We start from the raw sequence: 20,809 nt of genomic DNA, 5'->3' as shown, positions 1-20,809 counted from the left end.
AATCCACGTTTCAACCTATAAATTTTAATCTCCTCGAGAAGGAGATTAAACCTGAAGTAGAGTCTAAGATACAGAGCGATCAGAATAGCGTTTTGTCCACATTATCGTTTCAATCGAATTTTAAGTTCAGCATAAACGACATCGCACAGAAGCCTATAGATACGACTCAGTTGATGCAGAGCATCAAGTCTGAGGAAGTTTTGCGTACCTGTCAGAACGTATCCAATGTTCTCCTGCAGATACCAAAATACCAAGAGAAACTGTTGAATTTCTCGACCGAGCTAAAAACCGCATTTTGTTTCACCGACAAGTGCAATAATTTGACTGAGATTTCCGTGAAGTGCGAACCAGCGGTGTTAAATGTGCCTGACCTGAGCAAGGCTCTAGTCAAACAAGATGTTACGAGCGAAAAGTCTTTTCTTGTACCTGAGAAACCGAAAGAGCTGACGTCCTCGTTAGACCTAGCCGAGAAGAGAAGGAAAAGAAAACGGGAGAGGAATACAAGCCTCGCGTGTAGTTCCGATTCGGAAGGTGAGGAAGAAACAAAGGACATGGATCTCTGGATTATCAAAGGTCCGCCAGCCAAGTTACAGTATTCGGAGAAGAAGCTCGCGTTTCTCGCCATGTTTGGTCTAACCACTTTAAGTATGAGGAATGGTAAGCGCTCTTCGTTATTCTTCTTTCTCTTGCGTACGTTTCTCCTCCTTCTGCTTTCGTTTCTTTTCACCCTTCGTTCCTCGTCGCCTGCGACATTAACGCTTATGAGTCGCTTCCTTTTCTTTTCGTCTATAGAGATAGAGCTTTGTAAAGTGGAGAAGCGGTACAGGTTAAATCCAGATCCGCCGGAGGTACCTCTGGAGACCGAGCAAACTGTCGAGTCCGTGTTACCAATACCGCGAGAACATCCGGATGTATTGCTCCATACGCCAGATTTCGAGCCGAAAGTTGGTTTTCTCAGGACCATAGGCCTCGATATAATGCCTCCGGGCAGGAGAGATGGCAAGTATCGGATTAAGATGATTTCTCTGCTATCGGTCGTCGATGGTTATATCGATATCGAACGAATTTTCCATTGTTATTATTACAGAGGCAGAAGTAACGTGGCAGTACGTTCTACAAGATCGTAAAAAACGGAGAAGTTCAAATTCTGTGACCGCGTACTGCGAGAGAATCGCCAAGGCGTATTCGAAGAATCCACCAACATTGCCGAAACCGCCTCAAAAGATGAGACTACTGGACAGAGTAAAAGTAAAGCAAGTTCCAGAACGACCACCACCTCTACCACCTTTGGTTCCGAACATCGTCTCCGTGGGTTATCCTGCTTTGCCCATGCCCGGTGAAAATGGGGTGAAGCAACATTGCAAGATCGTGGATATTAAGATCGTGGACGACAATGTAGACGACCACGTCGGTGGGAAGAACGAAAGGCCCAAGTGGACCGGCATCGAGGACATCATGCTTGCTTACAGCGAATATTCCAAAGGTACGACGAGAAGATCTTCAACGGCAAATTCTATTTTGTCTTTCGCATTAACCGAGGCGTTTTCATTCCTTCCGTTGCCCGTTTATTTTCTTCCGTTTCAGAAAAAGCAATGGAAAAGAAAATTCTGACGAGCGAAACATCAAAATTGGTGGCACAGTCGAACAACTTGCGTTCCGAAACTATTCACCTAGAGCGAAGGATATACGAACTGTTATCCGCGAGAACGGCTCTTGATTCGGAGAGACGAATGCTCAGTGAAAAAATTGAAAGGATTAACGCACTTGTTAGGAACCTTAGGTAGCGATGCGTAACGCACAACACGGAAACTCATTCATCTGTGATATTATCGAAGGGTTAAGGGTCGTTAGCATACAGTACCAAATATAAAATCTTACGACACACAGGGCAAGTAATAAAAGTTTCGGTGATACGTTTTATTGACCAAATGTACAGCAGCCTTTCGTATTCTTTTGCTACTAAGTGTACACCACGTGACGATGCTATATACAGAATATAATAGTTCAATAGCAGCAAAATTGAAGCGATGATCGCCAGGAATATACCTTTATATTTCGTAAATGACGATCGTCATCTCGACGAACGAACGAACGAAAACACATACACATATACACGCGCGCATACACACACACACACACACACACACACACACACGCAGACACGCACGACGCACGCACGCACACGCGCAGTATGAAAACAAGTGTAAGAACCACTGTATAAAACGAAATTATACCTATATATAGATGCACTTTTTAGTTAACACTAAAGTGATTAATAAAGATTTTATAGTTTCAACTAACGGCTCTTAAACCCTAAACTATAAATAATTGTAATTTGTATCATAATATTTTAATGAAAAATAGACAAATCGTATAACTTATTTTATTCTGCGTAATGTGGACTCTATGTCAGATAATAACTTGAAACAATATGATATGTCACAATTTGTATATGACTCGATCGTTAATATTATCTCGTGTAAAAGAAAAGCGAACATCTAATCGCAACGTTCATCGAATCGGTTCGATGACGATCGAAAAGTTACACTCTCAAATGTATAGACTGTGACTTTCTTTTTCATTTTGCGTCGTAAATGGGGATAGTGTATGTGAGCTCTATGTTAATGGAAATTTTCAAACTATGAACGACAGACTGCGATTACAGTAAATCCGGATGCAAAAAAAAAAAAAAAAAGGTCGAAACCGTAGAACCGTAACGATTACTTTTAACGTAAAAGATGTTTCGAGATAGAAACGACTCTAGTCTACGGACATTCGTAGAATACAGGAAAATCACGTCTGATTTCAAGAAATCGGAATAGTGATCGATCTTTCCTTTCGATGTCCACTGTTCACAGTAATGAACGCAAAGGCCAGTGAATACAAGAGAAATTAATGTAACAACAGCAGTGAGGTACTTACGTAGGTAAAGTGACTTAATTTAAATTGTCTTAATTTAAAACGTGAGACATCGTGCGAGCACATTCCACATAAAAAACATGCTTGTTACCCAACCTCCAACATTCCACGTTCGAATAGTAATCGGATCGCAAACAACATTAAAAAACGAAGAAAAATCGTTCTGCTGCAAAAGGAAAAAGATTTTTTACGTTCAACTAAATCAGTGCTATATTATGCTAATTTCAATCTCCTAGTACTTGTATCTCACTCTACTCTCCGAGTATATCGTTCAACTATTCATCGTAATACCTCCAGTATGTATAATATGAAATCCATTTATAATTTCACCGTTTTGTTCATTGAGTGCCTAACGTTATCCTACATTTGTAAATATCATTATTTTTATGTATTGTATAACAAAATAAGACCACAAGAGATTTGTTGGTCTCTAATCTGGCCAAACCAAGAGCCTAGGAGTAAATTGTTGAAAATATGAATTTTCAGAGTGTCTCTATTCCTCCTACCTCTTTCACGTCTTCGTGTGAACACTTTCCTACTTACAATCGATAATTAACTGTAGTCGTTCTTATATCTCGATTTTCATTCCACGGTAAACTAAGCCATTTTCAAAATATTTAGTAAGATTAAAGTCATGGTTTTATCTCGTCAACCGTTAAAGTAATTACAAATTTTAGTTACTTTCGTCGTTACTGCCCTCTATGCCCAGACGCGCTTATTTTCTACAAACTGTACAATTCATATAATAACGTTAAATGCTACGAACAAGATAAGAAGTAAAAACTAGCAAATAATCATTAGATAAATCGCATTAGTCGGGAAAAATAATATTCTTTTAGTCGATACATATTATATGTCCGAATTATATGTCAAGCAAATACAAAAAGGACATTTTCTAAAATAAACTTCAATTTCACATCTAGGGATTTTAACGCCAGGCTAGCGGCGCCACTAGTATAATTGACGTAGAAATAAGGTTCCCGCGCAAACGAGCACCGACCTAACTGTCGCCGCCAAAATATCTGACGTACATACGCATAACCGTCGTCGGGCAAGGTAGACTTTCATTCGCTGTTTGGTACTCCGAGGAGAAGCATTAACCGTTGTTCGTGTTTAAGAAAACTTTTAAGAAAGTATTATAAAAGATGTCAGGACGCGGCAAAGGTGGTAAGTATCATATCTGTTTTGTTGGAATGTAATATTGTAGTTTATTGAGAAACGTCGAAAACCGTTTATATGTATACTTTCAGGAAAGGCTAAGGGAAAGGCGAAGACCCGCAGTAGTAGGGCAGGGCTGCAGTTCCCTGTCGGAAGAATCCATCGTCTTTTAAGAAAAGGAAATTATGCGGAACGAGTAGGAGCTGGAGCGCCTGTTTATTTGGCCGCTGTGATGGAATATTTGGCGGCTGAAGTACTCGAGTTAGCCGGGAACGCCGCAAGAGACAACAAGAAGACAAGGTTGGTGAAGCAAAGCCCTTCTTCCCCTCTTCCCCTCTCTACTTATCTATCTATTTATCTATCCGTATCTTCCTTCTCTCCATAATTGTACAAATATTCTTTTTCTTTTCACTTACACGATACTTTTATGTAGTTTCTGTAGCTAAAAAGGATGATATAAAAAAAATTGTGTTTCATTAAATTTCACTTACATTTGGATATAATATCCAGTTTCATATAGGATTCGCAAAAATCAATCTTACAGTTATTTCTTTGTAGCATTGTACACTGTTCATTGTTCCGATTTTGAGAGAAAACTTTCAAATGTAAGTGAACTGATATGATAGGTTGTTTATCATTCTAACGGGAAGCACGTAAATTTCATACTTGCTACATGTTCATATTTGTATATACCTACGATTAAAGTTAAGCGACCCTTCAACGCTATATAAGTCTCCCAATACACATGTTCATACTCTTATTTCAGGATAATTCCACGTCACTTACAATTAGCTATTCGCAATGACGAAGAATTAAATAAACTGCTCTCGGGTGTAACAATCGCTCAAGGTGGTGTCCTGCCTAACATTCAAGCGGTGCTTCTGCCGAAGAAAACCGGTACTGGTGGATCTGGAAAGGGAGACAAAACATCCCAGGAATATTAATAATCATTAGAATAACCTTTCTAACTTAACAGTACTTTAGGGCTATATCTTTGTTTCTTGAGCCATTAAAGAAAAACAAAATAATCTCTGGACCCTATCAGATTACCATCGCTTCATCAGACATTTGTTGTAAAATTATTTTAGTTAACGGTATAATCTACTATTTTATTACTGAATAACATCTTTTATTTAGCGATAATGTAATAGCAAATTGTATTATTACTTAAAAGAAGTCTTTTACCTATGCTTAGATCTATTATCTAAGTATTAACCAAACTGTCATAACTGTACTATGTTTTGTATGTTTTTTTTCTTTCGATTTTGTATTAAAAGTTCTTAGTGACTTGTATGATTTATGAAATGTAACAACAAGTATAACTCATTTTTATGTTTTTGTTGACTGTAAACAATACTTAGAGTGAAAATAAAACATCATTACTCTTCACTTTACAATATTTCTTTAAAATTTTAAACCTATATTGTAACCATGTTTTCCGCATTCTTCGGAATTCTAAATAAATAAAAAGTTATTTAAACATGACAATTGTACTTTCAAAATTTAACTACATGTGACTTCCGGTAAGGTAATTCTACCAGTAGACTTTTACAACGTACAAATTCGCATAGGTAGCGCGTCGGTTGAACGTGACGTTAAGTTTTTGATCGCGTGCCTGTCGAATTCTTGTTGAATTGGTGAAAAATATTCGTTAAGACTTCGAAAACATAGAGAAAAATGTCGTCGAGTGATATAAATATGTTAGTCGATATGGGCTTTAGCATATCTAAAGCGTAAGTATTTTAAGTAGCTCTTTTATTAATATAATATAACCTTTATTATCTTAATGTGTATTTTGTTGTAGAGAAAAAGCTTTAGAAATTACTGGAAACAAAGGTGTTGTTCCGGCAATGGAATGGTACGAGAAAGGCCGTGGCTTCATTCTCATCGTCCGATGACGATCTTAATTTTTATTTTAGGCTCTTGGCTCATTCAAATGATGCTGAACCATCACCTGACCCACCTACTGCTGAAAGTGCAACGCTGTCTAATCTTCAAACATCAATCCATGAAGATACTGCCGATGCTAGTGGTCAGGTGTCTACTACTGAAGTTGCTAAATCTATGAAATGTGATATGTAAATATATACTAATGTTTTATGTTGGTTAATGTCAATGAAGTATTTACTTTGATTCTTTATTTAATAGTTGTGGAAAACTGTTTAAATCTAACTTGGAAGTCGAATTCCATGCAACAAAGTCCGGACATGATAGATTCTCTGAAAGCACGGAAGAAAAGAAACCTCTTACGGAAGAAGAGAAGAAGGAACAATTACGAATTTTAACAGAGAAGTTAAAACAGAAAAACAAGGAGCGAGAGGAGCAGGAAAAGAAAGATGCACAAGAAAGGGAAAAGAATAGAATAAAATCAGGGAAAGAGATGGCTCAGGCTAGAAGAAAGTAAGTTGCCTTTTTTTTTTCTTTTTTCACAAAAGTGAACACAGTATATTTGTCTATCTCAATTATAGGTTAGAGGAGTTAGAAATGAGAAAGTTGTTAGAGGAGAGGAAACGTGAAAAAGAAGAAGAGAAATTAGCACGTCAAAAAGTTAAAGAACAAATTGAAGCTGATAAAGCTGCTAGACGTGCCAAAGCTAATGCCAAAAGAGCATTAACAGAATCTCCACCTACACCGTCATCCTCTACTAGTACTTATAGAAAGGAATATAATGATACCAGGTTGCAGGTAATAAGTTGCATATTAATGAATATCTACTTCTAATCTTAATGTCTAAATATCATTATATTTAAATGACATAATAGTAACATTTTAGATTAGGCTTACTAATGGACAAACATTAACGCAAAGCTTTGGAAGTAAGGAGAAGTTATCTGCTGTGAGATTGTTTATAGAAATTAATAGAACAGATCCATCTGGTCCATTTAATTTAATGACAGCTTTCCCAAAGAAAATTTTCATGGAAGATGATTATGAAGCTCCGTTGAATGCTTTAGGTATGGTGGAATTTAATAATATGTAATACAATATTACTAGTATGTAATAGTATAGTATTAAGATCTTCTGAATTAGCTATGATTTTCTTATAATAACATAAAGATAAAAGGGTACAAGGCTCAATTATTTAATTATTATTATTGTACTTCCAGGCCTGACACCATCTGCAGTTTTAATTGTTCAGAAAAAAGTAGAATGATCATAATAAATATCAGCTATTATTTTCCATGCAGTCAACCATATAACTTTTAAGATACTATACGATTGTAAAATATTCTCCAAAAATTTATAAAAAGGCAGTATTTCAAAACATTCTGTATTTGTAATTTCTGTAAGAATATTAAATAAACAAACAATTTAGAATATACCGATTTGTAAGATATAATCTTAGAAACTTAATTTATACTACAATTGCACCTGTGCTACGTTGTGTCCTTGTGGCAGTTTATCAGGATATGTTACATATCCAGAAAGATCACAGTTCGTAGGATATTCATAAGTTTCATCACAGTTAATTAATTCTAACATCTTGTCAAAACATATTCGTATTTCAAATATGTATGATTCTCCAGTGTCCTAAAATATTTTTTATACTAATAAGTTTAAGCATCAAATATCGATATTATATGATGTATAAATAAATTCTTACCTTGTTTTTTATGCAGATTAATGAGCCTCGTTTACTTAATATTCGTTCAATAGCATTCAAAATATCGCTCGTGTTATATGTTTGTCCAGGTATGATATTTTCTTGTACTAATACATTTTTCATATTATACTTTGTTAATAAATTCAGACCTTCCTTGAAATACTTGACCTCACTATTTAGACGTTCCACGGTTGCCGCGCAAGTACCGTGTTTGTCCCATTCATGTTTCCAAAGGGAGTAAGATGTTTTTCCATTTTCTATATCTATCCATTTTTCTTGTAATTCTGTTTCTATTGATTTTAAAGCTGAAGCGTTAAAAGGCATCGATTTATTACAAAACTGTGGGCCGATTTTATGGTATTGAGAAGGCCAAATGCCATGAATTGTCCACTCATCACGTTTTGTCGGTAATGAACACGTGTGCGATGCCTCGTTTTCCTTCCAAGTATAACAAACAGTTTGAGGCCAATGTTGTGTAAAAATTAAAACATCGAAGTCATTTGATCCTGCTGTGGCCTTCAAATAGTTCTCATCACTGTGAAAACCATGTTTTATATATAAAAGATATTCTCTCTCTCACACACAAAGGACGTGTTATGTTACGAATAATGGGAAATGAAAGAAAGTTGAAAAACATCTTCTCATTGTATCGCTTTATATATATCACAAAACAGGAACACATGTATATTGTAACAAATAACACTTTTTACTCACCTATTTGTCTTAGCGATACAAAGCAAAAATAAAACACTAACAATTATCTTGCAACTAAACATATTTAAAATGCTAAAGTTCTTAGTGTACAGAGAAAATCTAAATTAGTATATATTCATTGACTACACAGTTGGCATATGGTACAGATCTCTCTGCTTATAAATGCCTTCAAGGTGAACTTTATCTTACAATTTCTACTCAGGTAGCAGATGGTACAATAGTGGACGCTTGTACTTTCAAGAAGTACAAACGAAATATACGGATATTTATATAATAATACATAATAATAAAATAAAAAGAAGAAAAAAAAAAGTTAGCAGATGGTTATCACTGATAACGGATTGATAACACTGTTAAGCAGATAGGCACCACAATGTTTGCAGTCTTTATATGTTTTTAGGAATAAAAAAATGAGCTTATTATATTATTATATAAACATTGTATTAACACATAAAGCACTATATGCACACTTAATGCACTGTATTTTTTACGACAAAGTGAGTGAGATTATCTTACTAAGATAATAACATTACCTGCAATTATTTTTCATCTTTTGATCTTCTGATAAGGTAGAGTATTCGGACTGCAAAATTTTTTATTTGTACATGTCTTTTCGGTTGCTAAATTTTAGGTCTCTAAAGCCAAAAATGAGGGTCATTTTTCATGAAATTTTATTTTATTTCTTTCCTTGGTTTTACAAGGATATTTGCAAGAGATTTATCAAAGGTTATCTACCTTTATTTTGCCTAACAAAAAACATTTCTCGCTCACGTCATTTCTTAGTTACATTTCATTTTCATTTTCATTCTTTTTTTCTCTCATTCCTTCTTCCTCTCTTCAGTTCCAATTTACAGGCAAAATTATACTCCTTTTTGGCTTACAACTGTCTCTAGCTCAGTTCACTTCCATTTCTTTATTTTATTACTATCCAAAATATAATTTGAAAATCCATGTTATTTCTATCCTCTATCACATTTTCTAGTGTTCAAATATTTCTTAATCCTATTTTGTGCTGACTATTATTAATTCATTACATATATAGTTTCAACATTGCATCCATAAATGTATTGCATTGTTATATTATAACTTATTTCTATCACCACTGAATCTTTTTGCTCAGATCCTCGGGACTCTATTTTTCATATATAGTATAACTGGAAATGTCTCCTATCTGGTCTTTCTCGAGCTCTTTATCCTGTTTTCTACTCTTATTTTCTTCTTTTGCTTTCTTCGCCTGCTTCGTTAATTAATTTCCTCTATCCTTTCCTATGATTTTTGCACTCCTGATTACTTCTCTTCATACTGTCTGTGCGATGTGTCAACCAATGGGATGCCCTCAATCTCCATGTCATCACTTCCTTGCCCAATTACTAATTTTTCATTGGTTGCTTGTTTCGCCATGTTTCATCTTTCAGAGCTTTCTTCCTCACTTTGAATTTCGGCCAATCGCCTGCTTTTGCGTTCGGGATGCGGGTTTAGCACTCGTTCAACTTTCGCATTACGTCGCTGAGCGGCAACGATAATGATCGCTGAACATACATGCGCATTAAGAAATTTTCTAATAGCGCCATACGGCTAATAAGAGAATTAATATACATCAAAATGATGACGTCCCCCACCACCAAAAATTGAACGAGTGTTGAACCTATGTATACGATCGTGGTTGACGGTTGATATTAATCTGTTTTCACATTTATTTTACTTTCATTATTAACATGAACTTACATTTTTCAATAATCCATTGCTATATTCATACATTGTTAACAGTAACATACAAATGCACGTTATATCTATAAATAACACTTAACGGTGAAAGATATAAAAATTATGAATTTAATTTTATCCGCATAAGTAACATCGACCAATCAAAGAGGTTTATATTAGACGTTAAAGCCAGTAAAAAGAAAAGTATAATTGTCGAAGTGGTATTACCTTAATGTCAAATTTCAATATTTATCGCAACTTCATAGGTTGATTTGATTTCCTTATCTCGTATTGATAATTAGTCATTTCCTGTAAAACATTGAAGAATGTTGGAATGTAAGTGATTCTTTGAGTCAACGAAAGTCGATGGTAGTGTGTTATTGAAATTATGAAAATATTTTTTATTCATACCGGTACATAAATTAGTTTTTTTTTTATTGTTCATTTACATTTATTTGTTGTTGTGGGCAATGAATCGAGAAATCTTTCTTTTTAACGATATATCACAATAATATTTGGCTACACAAAGAAAGGTATATAAATAAAATAACATTTTAATAGATTAATTGAATATTATTAGTAAACATTAATATTATCGCATCGTTGTGAAAATTTATGCAATAATTTTGTTGTTTATTTGAACCTAAAACTGAAATTATTCCATCTGTATCTAAATCTTATTATGAATATTAATGTATTAATAACGTATAATAATGTAATAATAACATATTAATGTATTATGAATAGAAACGTTACATTGCTCTTGTATACTTTTGATATCCTAACATTATGATAAATTTATCACATACAAATATGAAATCAAGTAGAAATATAGAAATAGTGGAAAGCATAGGACAATATGAAATGTTAAATACTTTTTAGGGGACAATATTTCATATTTTCAATCTACTATCATTAGATTATAGATTATATACAATATTTGTCAGTTATATACATGCGAAGTACAGTTTGATAAGATTATGTAGAACTTAACGTTTTGCTATTTTTTTATCAGCAAATATGCAGTACTCAAAGCAATTAGAAGATCATTTTTCGTGTCATTTTGATTTTTATTACAGTATTGTATTATAAATAACATTTTACTTTATTTAGTCTATAAATCTTTCATTTATATTCGCTAATAGAAGTGATTGTTTTAAGCAGAGAGTTTACATATTTTGATTAATAATGCTTAAACAAAAATTGTATGTTATAATTTATGAACATAAATAATATACATAATATATATATATATAGAATGTATATTTACTAATTTTTATCTTTATTTTTAAAAAACTCTTATCTTTATTTTTCAGAAATAATGTTGAACAGTGTAACAAAACATATTTTACACTGTTGTTTACTACTTGTTGTTATAATCATATTTGAATTGATTACCGGAGGACTTAGTTGGAATAATAATAAAAAGGAAACATTTGATCCATGGATTGAATATGGATTTCTTGGCGCACTTATATTATATATCCTGCGAACACTTACATTTCTTTCCTTTCCGCAAGTTTTATTTAACTTTGTAGGACTAATGATATACAATGCATTCCCAGATAAAGTTGTTTTAAAAGGTTCGCCATTACTTGCACCATTTATTTGTATTAGAATAGTAACACGTGGAGATTATCCACAATTAGTGAGAGCAAATGTAATAAGGAATTTAAACAGATGTCTAGAAACTGGTTTAGAAAACTTTCAAATTGAAGTAGTTAGTGATAAGCCAATTGGATTAAACCCTCATAGAAGAATCAGAGAGGTCGTTGTGCCACCAAACTATCGTACAAGTAGTGGTGCTTTGTTCAAAGCTCGTGCTTTACAATATTGCTTAGAAAATTCAGTCAATGAGTTAGCAGATAACGATTGGATTGTACATCTTGATGAAGAAACTTTACTGACTGAAAATTCTGTTCGTGGGATACTGAATTTTGTACTGGATGGAAAACATCAATTTGGCCAAGGGTTAATAACATATGCAAATGAAGATGTTGTTAATTGGATTACTACCTTAGCAGACAGTTTTAGAGTAGCAGATGACATGGGAAAGTTACGATTACAATTTACAATGTTTCATAAACCTTTCTTTAGTATGAAAGGTTCTTATGTTGTTACTCAAGTAATTGCTCATTATGTTATATATGAATCATGTCCTTAATTATAATCATATTATATCATACAAAAACATTTTTATTATTATAGATGGGTGCAGAAAGACAAGTTTCCTTCAACAATGGACTAGATGGATCTGTTGCAGAAGATTGTTTTTTTGCAATGAAAGCATTTACCCAAGGGTATACATTTAATTTTGTGGATGGTGAAATGTGGGAAAAGTCACCATTTACATTATGGGACTTTGTACAACAAAGAAAGAGATGGTTACAAGGTATATTACTTGTTGTACATTCCAAAGCTATTCCATTAAATAAAAAGCTGCTTCTAGGCATATCTTGTTACTCGTGGGTAACACTGCCGCTTTCTACTTCGAATATTGTATTAGCTGGAATTTATCCCATTACTTGCCCACCATTTATAGATTTTCTATGTGCTTTTATTGGTGCGGTAAATATTTATATGTATGTTTTTGGTGTAGTTAAATCATTTTCTTTATACCGATTTGGTATTGCTCGATTTATACTATGTATATGTGGGGCATTATCAACAATTCCTTTTAATTTGATCATAGAAAATGTTGCCGTTATATGGGGTTTGTTCGGAACAAAACATAAATTTTATGTAGTTAACAAAGAGTACAAACCACCAGTGACAGTATAAGAAAGTATTAAAAGATTCCTTTCAGATAGTATCATATACTTACAGAAATGTTTATATACACTTTCAGAAATTCTTGTGTATTTTAGAAGAATAATATGATTTTATATTTTAGAATTTGAAATATTAATAATCTTTTATGTGCTATAGATACATATATATATGTACATATATATATATATAAGATACATATATATATATACATACATATACATACATATATATATACATAGATATATATATATATATATATATATAGTGTGGATGATAGGCGTGTTTGAAACAAACATACTTTATCTATCTTATTTAATACTATATAATAGATAGCCAAAGTAATAATTTAAATATCTTAGTTAATTAATGTCTTATATAATATGCAAAATAGTAATAAATATAATATTATGTTTGTAGAGTATAGTTTAGGAAAATTTTAATTTAGACATTCAATTCAGTACTCAGAAGAGTTACAATCAGTTACAATATCTCTCAGATAAGTAATTATGGTACATACTTCATATATTATCATTTGTTCGAAATAAAATACACTTCCTTATCAGATGTTATGTAATGAAGAAAATAATCCTAAAAAAATAATCTATATCCCTTAATAAATCATCTATCAGTAACAATTCTAATATTTATATTTTCAATTAGATTTTCATAAAATTCTTATCAATGAATTGCTAAATTTCCTTAATCAAAATACAATTTTATTCATATTATATATAATTATGTCTTCTTTTATCAACACTAATAATGAAATAAAGTTTGAGATAAAGAAAAAAATCTTGATAAAGCAATCCAATAATAATAGTTCCATAAAATTCTAATTATAAGTATAAAAATTCAAAATTTGTTGAAAAATGATTAATCAAATAATTGAAATTATCTCTTTGATTGATTACTAAGTAATACATGAAACTTAATGTATCACTTATTAGACATCACTTATTATTTATGTTGAAAAAAAACAAAGATAATAGGATTTTTTAAACTTGCAAAAACATGCGATCACTTATTCAAAAATTGTTGTACATGCAATGGAATAATAATTCTTCATCTTTAAATTTACAGAACAGTACAGCATAATATAAAAAGTCAACTTATACAATCAACTACCTTGATTTTATGCTTTTATTCTAATTATCATCATTGATAACAATTAGGAAAATTGAATTTTGTGTACCTAATATGATATGTTTATTATCTATTATTATCACCTATCTAATGATGATATTTTTAATTAAACAAAATATATTTTTTTTGGTATATCAATAATGGATTATTTTCAAATTTATGTATATAAATCTAATTTTAATTGCTAAAAATTTAACAGAATGTAGTTTCATATCCGTAAAATTATAAGAAATGTAGGGTATCATTACATTTATACACTGGAATGAAATTTTCATACTTTTTTTATACGATATCAGTCTTATATAATAACTTCTGATATAAAACCCATATTAATAAAAATTAACCAACTATGAGTTACTCAAAATAGTAATATTTATAAATTATATCCAGTCAAAGTACGTGGAAGTTTGAATGTAAATACACAATTTATTCCTCCTTTTGTTTTGCAAAATTTGATGACTCATTTTCATTTCTATTAATCTACATAAAATTTTTTCAAAATGTTTACAAATGTTGCATAATATATTAGGAAGCAAAACTATAAGTATACAACATAATAATGAGAAAATCTACTTGAAAATTTTTAAAAATAATGTCTAATATCTTCAATTCTACATGCAGTTACTAAAATAATTATATCCAACTACATATAAGTAACTGCATTTACTGTGATATAAATCCATTTTAATCATATGATAATTCAAATTGAAAAATTATGAAGATTTTATTTTATAACATTTAATTTAGAGTAAGATATATGTATATATATAATGTGTGTAACACATAAGTATTATATAATTGATGGTTTAATTCCTAAATATTATTATAGTAGAAAAATATTTGTGTTTCTAAATTATAAAATAAACTCATGCAATTTTTTAATTTAGAAAGAAGGCTATAAACATATATATACAGTATCGATAAATGCTAACTTACATACAATAACAGTAGATAACACATAAGTAATATAATAAGTTTAATATATAAATTATAAACAAAATTAATAGTATTTTACATGTTTTTCATTTGTAAGACTTTATTTGTAAAATAAATTTTATTTATTAAAATACGAATACACTGACTTCTAAGTAAGTTTAATATATAAAATTTATATAAAATTATTTATTATTTAGAAACATATGTTTATTTTATGATCATAATATGAAATATATTTAAATTATAATTTCGTATAACAATAATTTTTGTATAATAATTCATAATTTAGAAGCGAAAATTATATATTGGTGATAATTTTCATTTAATAAAATTTGATGATAATTTGAATTTTATATAATAAGATTATGAAAGTATTAATGTGACAATGTAGAATGCATGTAGTAATCGACAAATTTACTAATCAAAATTTTATATATACAGACCTCGTTTTAATCAATGCACATAAATATCATTAAAATTGTTAGTGATACAATTATTAGATAAATAACTCACTTTAAGTTGAGTTTACTCTCTAACTGATTTCTGGCATATGAATTTTCCGAAAGCATTTAAAGTTATTTTTTAAAATTAAGTAAAAAATCTTTCAGTGGTATTTATGTATATTAATTAAAGTGGCATATGCTGCGTATACATACTTAAAATATGCTAAGTAATTATATTCGATAAGATTTACATTATCTAGTCAAGAAAGTATGAGGAAGGTATATAGCAACATTGTTTAATATTATAAAGATGGAAATTGAAATATATTATAATAATATATCATTTTATGAATAATATAAACATCTGTAAAATTTGATAATGAATTAAAGAAGTTTAATAAAATGCCATTGTAGAAGATAAAGAAATATATTTCAATGATTTGCATTAAATAAATTGTTCTACTTGACCTTGTTTTGAAAAGATAAAAATACTTGCATTATTTATGCAATTTCTGATGTTGGTTTGGTGTGAAATGATGTAAAATGTATTATATGATTGAATACAAAACTGAGACAAGTAATTTGTACAAATTAGCCTAATAATAAAAACAATAAAGATACAATAGTTCATGCCAGCTTGTGAAGTTCTGTACACATGACTTGTTCATGCATTGTGAGTAGCACATACTGTGTTATTAGTACTTTAAGATATCAGCTGAGGACGCATGACCTGACGATGAATGGTTTATTTAAAGTGTCAGCAAGGATATCTCTGTACGCCACAGACCATTGGTCCCGCAGTATAATTATAATATTGCTTTATTTATACTATGTGCAATGAACCTTTATGGGTGTATTATAAATATTAAATCTCTAAGTAATTATGTTTATGATTAAAATAACTATGTATAAGTATATATCATGCTTCTTTCATAATATATCAGTATCTTCCTAAGGAATCTTGTTTATTAAATATGTACAAACATATATAACAAATTTTGTGAATAGTTATATGAGTAAATGTCTGTAATTTCAAACTTGTAATATCCTTAAATATACAACACATTTCCAATAGGTATAATTGTTTTTAATTAAAATAACTCTTCCTTCTATAATAAAAATTTATTGTCTACACTAATATTTTCAAAGATTTTTTTACAAAAGGCTGTTCAATCCATTACTCCATATTGTAGAAATTTGCAGTAATAAATGTTATATACTAATTACAATACCAATATATAAGCACTAGTGTGAAAAATTAAAGAATCACTCAATTTTTAATGAAAAATTGTCGATATTTAAACTTGAAACTTCGTGAAAAAAAATTGTCCTATAATCCAACTGGGCTCATTTCAATGCATGAAGTTTCAATCTTCACAATCCTGAGTTCATCTTTTTCTCAGATGATTTTACATTACGTAGCGGGTAGTAAAGTGAAAATGGATTTTTTTTCTTAAAATTTTAGAAGTTCAAACGTCCCTACAAGTGCTCTCAGACGATTAATAATATTGTCAGTATTTCAAAGTTCTCAATAAATATTGACAATATTGTATTGACAATACATACTAATACTTTTAGTTGAGAACCCTGAAATGTTGACGGTATACATATATTGATAGTCTGAAGGTGCTCTACTGGCATTGAAAAAATATTTTTATGTGCGAAGTCATGGATTTGAAAATCGAAACCTCCCCTTTACAATAACCTCTTAAAACTCGATGTACCGTTTCTTGTCGCTGCTTTTTTGACAGCTAGGAGTCTTACCCCTTCCATTGACATTTCCAAACCTAGTGTAAACCTGTATATATCATTATATGATTATGCACGTGCACATATTAACTTAACCTCAATTATTTATGTCCAAATATATGAAACTTCATATATTTTTATGACAAAAGCATAACAAAGATCTTTATAGTAATTGTAGAAAGAAGAAAGGTAAATATGATTTTTAAATTCGTACTTTATTTTATCTTATTTATTATAACTTCTGCTTTTCGGCTGGGAATAGCTTCCAAATTACATCTTCAAATTCATATTTAAATTAATTAATGTAATTTATAACATCTATAATTCATTACAAAGAAATTAAATATTTGAAAAAGTTGATTATAATTTAAGTTACAGTAAAGCAGGAAAATAAAATATTAAAATCGATGCAACTGATGAAATAAATTAAGAAGCCAAATTACGAATACTTTTTTTTTTTTAGGCAAAATGGCGAAGTCACATGTAACAAACAAAGCTCCTCGAAAAGAGGGATTTAAACGTTCTGGACACAGCATGAATCCTGAACGACCTACAGAAGGATTAAAAGGTGTAGCGAAGGTCCGAACAAAAGCAACAATTAAAAGGTTACAAATGTACCGTAATCAAAAACCAAAGCGTGATCGTAAAGGACATATTATTAGTCCAGCTCCATTCCAAGGATGGAAGCCATCTGGTACTATGTCTCGTGTAGAACCTTCGCAGAGATGGTTTGGCAATTCAAGAGTTATTTCTCAAAATGCTTTACAAAAATTTCAATCTGAATTAGGGAAAGCAATGAAAGATCCTTACAATGTAATTATGAAGTCTACGCAATTGCCGATAACATTACTTCAACAGAAGGCTGCAAATGCAAGAGTGCATTTATTAGATACAGAAAGTTTTGAAAGCGTTTTTGGTCCAAAGAAAGTACGAAAAAGACCAAATTTATCACTATCATCATATGATGAACTACAAAAATTAGCAGAAGAAAAGCAAGAAACGTACAATTTAGAAAAGGATTCTAAGGATGTTGATCTTGTACGTCCAGATACAGGTATTAAAGAAGCTCAAAGAGACTGGGTTATGTCTGCAGGACAAAGCAAGAGAATTTGGAATGAATTGTACAAAGTTATAGATTCTTCTGATGTTATTTTACAAGTATTGGATGCCAGGGATCCTTTAGGAACTAGATCACCACCAATAGAAAAATATCTCAGAACAGAAAAACCTCATAAGCATTTAATGTTTATTTTAAACAAAGTAGATCTTGTTCCAACTTGGGTAACACAAAGATGGGTTGCAATATTAAGTGCAGAATATCCAACAGTAGCCTTTCATGCTTCTATGACGCATCCATTTGGTAAAGGTTCTTTGATTAATTTGTTACGTCAGTTTGCAAAGCTACATATTGATAAGAAACAAATCAGTGTAGGTTTTATAGGGTATCCTAATACAGGTAAAAGTTCAATTATAAATACCTTAAGATCAAAGAAAGTATGTAGTGTTGCACCAATAGCAGGAGAGACAAAAGTATGGCAATATATTACTTTAATGCGACGTATTTACTTGATAGATTGTCCAGGCGTAGTTTATCCATCAGCAGAAACTGACACAGAAAAAGTATTGAAAGGCGTAGTAAGAGTAGAACTTGTTCAAAATCCTGAAGATTACATTTCAGAAGTATTATTACGAGTAAAAGAAGACTATATACGTAAGACATATAAAATTATGGAATGGGATGATCACATTGATTTTCTGGAGAAGTTTGCACGTAGAAGTGGTAAATTATTAAAGAAAGGCGAACCAGATATCACTATCGTCTCACGAATGGTTTTGAACGATTGGCAACGTGGTAAATTACCGTTTTATGTTCCGCCGCCTGATTTTGAAGAACCATTGACAAAGACAACAAATGAAATTCCTGTTGAAAATAACAATTCTGAAAAAGAGAATGTTGATATGGATAAAACTGAGGATACATCAAATAAAGATCTACCAAAACTTCAGTTATCTGTAATACAAGATTTTCGAAAAATTAGGGTTGGTTTACCATATTCAGGTGATGATGTCAAAAATGACCTATACATTGAACCTAATGCATCTAATGAAAACGATCTGACAGAAGAAACTGATTCAGTTGTATCTGATTTGAATAATGACAACATCAATGAAACTCAAAATGATGAAAATATACAATCTGGAGAAACATCAGTAGGAAATGAAGAAATTGTTGAATCCAATCAAAATTTAAAAAATGGAAATGAAACAGAATTAAATGAAGAAAATTCTGATGATGAAATTCATTTGCCATTAGAAAAAGATACTTTATTGCAAAGTGTGTATGATGAGGTAGAAAAGGAATATGATTCTAGTGATACTGAAATGTTAAATACAAATACATCAAGTAGTGGAGTATTTAAAGTTTCTTCAGCGTCTTCTAAGATGGAATCGCCAATAGAAAAAGAAAAAAAGTTAACAAGCAAACAACGACGAGCCATGGAAAGAGCTAGTAAAAGAAAGAAAGTTGGTAGTAATTTTTATGAAGTTACAAATGTAAAAAATAGAAATAGAAACAGAAAAATACCTAAAGTTAAACGTAAATAATTCATAACTAAGGAAATAAAACAATTAAAAAAATATAAACAGTTACTTATGTAATTGAAATTCAGAAACAAAAACTAATCTAAATAAGAATAGTAAATTTTAATGTGTATAGTAATTTTTAATATATAAATACCATTTATTATTATTCTCATTTATGTTATAAATAAATTGATTTACACTGACAATCAACTCATTGAATATGAAGTTATGTAAAAATTATTTTGTTACTATGTCAAATTTGTATGTATTTTAACAGATTCATAAAAGAAGTATTTGAAGTTTGTATATAAAATAATTTCCTGTTGATTGTTTATTCATACCTAGTCGATAATTAATGACGATCAAGTGCACTTGATAAATTTTCAAATACGATTTTCTCTAAAACAAAGCCTCAGACAAAAAGAATTTTATTCTACATCTTGTTTTTTCATAAGGAATTCGACCGCATCCTGTATATCTATAGATTTGTATAGATATTCTAGCATTTGTGAAACTCATTCTTAACAAATAGGTAGTATTTGTAAACAAAAAGTTTAATCTTTCATAATGACTGACATAGTGCACCTTATGACAAATTACGTATTACAGAAATCTAAGTAACTAATTAACTAAATTAATGTAATTTGTATTCATTTTCGAAATATATCATAGGTTTCGATTAATGAAAAAATTCGTTCGATTGTTATTGAGCAATTGTTTATGATAAGAAAATTTAGACAAATTCAGGTAATTTATTTCAAAATTTATACAGATTCAAATTTGAGCAGATTCAGATAATCTATTGCTCGTACATTAATATAGTAATATTTATAATTTAAACAGAAAGGGTTGCCATTTTCGTGAAACTGTTTTTGTTAAATGCCGCTTTTCGGCTTGCGGGTATATTATCTTACTACCGCATGGTCATGTGGTGTTTTGGAACTGCATTGGTCATTGGTCACCAACTTAGTGATGTATATTAGAAGAAGAAAATAAACCAGTTAACCAATTATACCAGAGAGAAAATTCTTGGTATATTACTCGATGAAAATAATATTGCATTTGCGTGACCAATCACCAATGT

The 20,809-nt window shown here is 30.8% G+C and overlaps 6 protein-coding genes and 1 long non-coding RNA gene across 12 annotated transcripts in view; 5 read left to right on the top strand and 2 right to left on the bottom strand.

Annotated features, from left to right (window-relative positions):
• LOC100744877 overlaps positions 1–2,084 on the top strand; it is a 51,031-nt gene extending 48,947 nt beyond the window's left edge. Inside the window, exons 15-18 of the mRNA XM_012393927.3 lie at positions 9–657; positions 793–999; positions 1,088–1,483; positions 1,585–2,084. Coding sequence (XP_012249350.1) covers positions 9–657; positions 793–999; positions 1,088–1,483; positions 1,585–1,784 — 1,452 coding nt within the window. The 3' untranslated portion in view covers positions 1,785–2,084. The remainder of the gene's footprint in view (positions 1–8; positions 658–792; positions 1,000–1,087; positions 1,484–1,584) is intronic.
• LOC100745687 (beta-1,4-mannosyltransferase egh) overlaps positions 1–13,001 on the top strand; it is an 18,484-nt gene extending 5,483 nt beyond the window's left edge. Inside the window, exons 2-4 of one of the 6 annotated variants that reach the window (XM_024372385.2) lie at positions 10,300–10,632; positions 11,416–12,224; positions 12,308–13,001. In XM_024372385.2, the coding sequence (XP_024228153.1) occupies positions 11,421–12,224; positions 12,308–12,880 (1,377 nt within the window). In that variant the 5' untranslated portion in view covers positions 10,300–10,632; positions 11,416–11,420 and the 3' untranslated portion in view covers positions 12,881–13,001. Of the gene's footprint in view, positions 1–10,005; positions 10,633–10,994; positions 11,263–11,415; positions 12,225–12,307 lie in introns of those variants that run through there. The other 5 variants (XM_024372387.2, XM_024372386.2, XM_024372384.2 and 2 more) reach the window with 5 other exon arrangements.
• On the top strand, positions 3,894–5,140 carry LOC100746048 (histone H2A). The gene is made up of 3 exons (XM_003485558.4): positions 3,894–4,086; positions 4,170–4,377; positions 4,844–5,140. The coding sequence occupies exons 1-3, from the start codon at positions 4,065–4,067 to the stop codon at positions 5,019–5,021; spliced, it is 408 nt and encodes a 135-aa protein (XP_003485606.1). The 5' UTR covers positions 3,894–4,064; the 3' UTR covers positions 5,022–5,140.
• On the bottom strand, positions 4,227–4,714 carry LOC117152553. Its single transcript, XR_004462942.1, has 2 exons — positions 4,620–4,714; positions 4,227–4,513 (listed from the first exon to the last, which is right to left on the bottom strand). It is a non-coding gene; the product is annotated as an uncharacterized LOC117152553 (long non-coding RNA).
• On the top strand, positions 5,625–7,329 carry LOC100745929 (UBX domain-containing protein 1). The gene is made up of 7 exons (XM_003485557.4): positions 5,625–5,810; positions 5,882–5,935; positions 5,997–6,155; positions 6,226–6,477; positions 6,546–6,762; positions 6,851–7,031; positions 7,185–7,329. Exons 1-7 carry the CDS (start codon positions 5,755–5,757, stop codon positions 7,229–7,231), a joined length of 966 nt encoding a protein of 321 aa, XP_003485605.1. The 5' UTR covers positions 5,625–5,754; the 3' UTR covers positions 7,232–7,329.
• Positions 7,065–8,646, bottom strand: LOC100745809 (ribonuclease Oy). Its single transcript, XM_003485556.4, has 4 exons — positions 8,396–8,646; positions 7,682–8,216; positions 7,450–7,608; positions 7,065–7,361 (listed from the first exon to the last, which is right to left on the bottom strand). The coding sequence occupies exons 1-4, from the start codon at positions 8,455–8,457 to the stop codon at positions 7,281–7,283; spliced, it is 837 nt and encodes a 278-aa protein (XP_003485604.1). The 5' UTR covers positions 8,458–8,646; the 3' UTR covers positions 7,065–7,280.
• Positions 13,002–16,968: 3,967 nt separating the features above from the next.
• LOC100745565 (nucleolar GTP-binding protein 2) lies at positions 16,969–20,024 on the top strand. Its single transcript, XM_003485554.4, has 2 exons — positions 16,969–17,331; positions 17,606–20,024. Exon 2 carries the CDS (start codon positions 17,611–17,613, stop codon positions 19,744–19,746), a length of 2,136 nt encoding a protein of 711 aa, XP_003485602.1. The 5' UTR covers positions 16,969–17,331; positions 17,606–17,610; the 3' UTR covers positions 19,747–20,024.
• The last annotated feature ends 785 nt before the right edge of the window (positions 20,025–20,809 follow it).

This window comes from Bombus impatiens, unplaced genomic scaffold, assembly GCF_000188095.3.
Source record: "Bombus impatiens unplaced genomic scaffold, BIMP_2.2 scf_0064, whole genome shotgun sequence".
NCBI lineage: Eukaryota > Metazoa > Arthropoda > Insecta > Hymenoptera > Apidae > Bombus > Bombus impatiens.
This window is presented reverse-complemented; position numbering and strand designations above follow the sequence as displayed.

Coding starts and splice junctions, on each gene's coding strand:
- LOC100746048 (XM_003485558.4), top strand. CDS start 4,065: ATGTCAGGACGCGGCAAAGGTG. Junction 4,087..4,169: donor GTCAGGACGCGGCAAAGGTG/GTAAGTATCATA, acceptor GTATACTTTCAG/GAAAGGCTAAGGGAAAGGCG. Junction 4,378..4,843: donor AGAGACAACAAGAAGACAAG/GTTGGTGAAGCA, acceptor CTCTTATTTCAG/GATAATTCCACGTCACTTAC.
- LOC100745929 (XM_003485557.4), top strand. CDS start 5,755: ATGTCGTCGAGTGATATAAATATGTTAGTCGATATGGGCTTTAGCATA. Junction 6,478..6,545: donor ATGGCTCAGGCTAGAAGAAA/GTAAGTTGCCTT, acceptor TCTCAATTATAG/GTTAGAGGAGTTAGAAATGA. Junction 6,763..6,850: donor ATAATGATACCAGGTTGCAG/GTAATAAGTTGC, acceptor GTAACATTTTAG/ATTAGGCTTACTAATGGACA.
- LOC100745809 (XM_003485556.4), bottom strand. CDS start 8,457: ATGTTTAGTTGCAAGATAATTGTTAGTGTTTTATTTTTGCTTTGTATC. Junction 7,609..7,681: donor TAATCTGCATAAAAAACAAG/GTAAGAATTTAT, acceptor AAAATATTTTAG/GACACTGGAGAATCATACAT. Junction 7,362..7,449: donor AAGGACACAACGTAGCACAG/GTGCAATTGTAG, acceptor ATATTCTTACAG/AAATTACAAATACAGAATGT.
- LOC100745565 (XM_003485554.4), top strand. CDS start 17,611: ATGGCGAAGTCACATGTAACAAACAAAGCTCCTCGAAAAGAGGGATTT.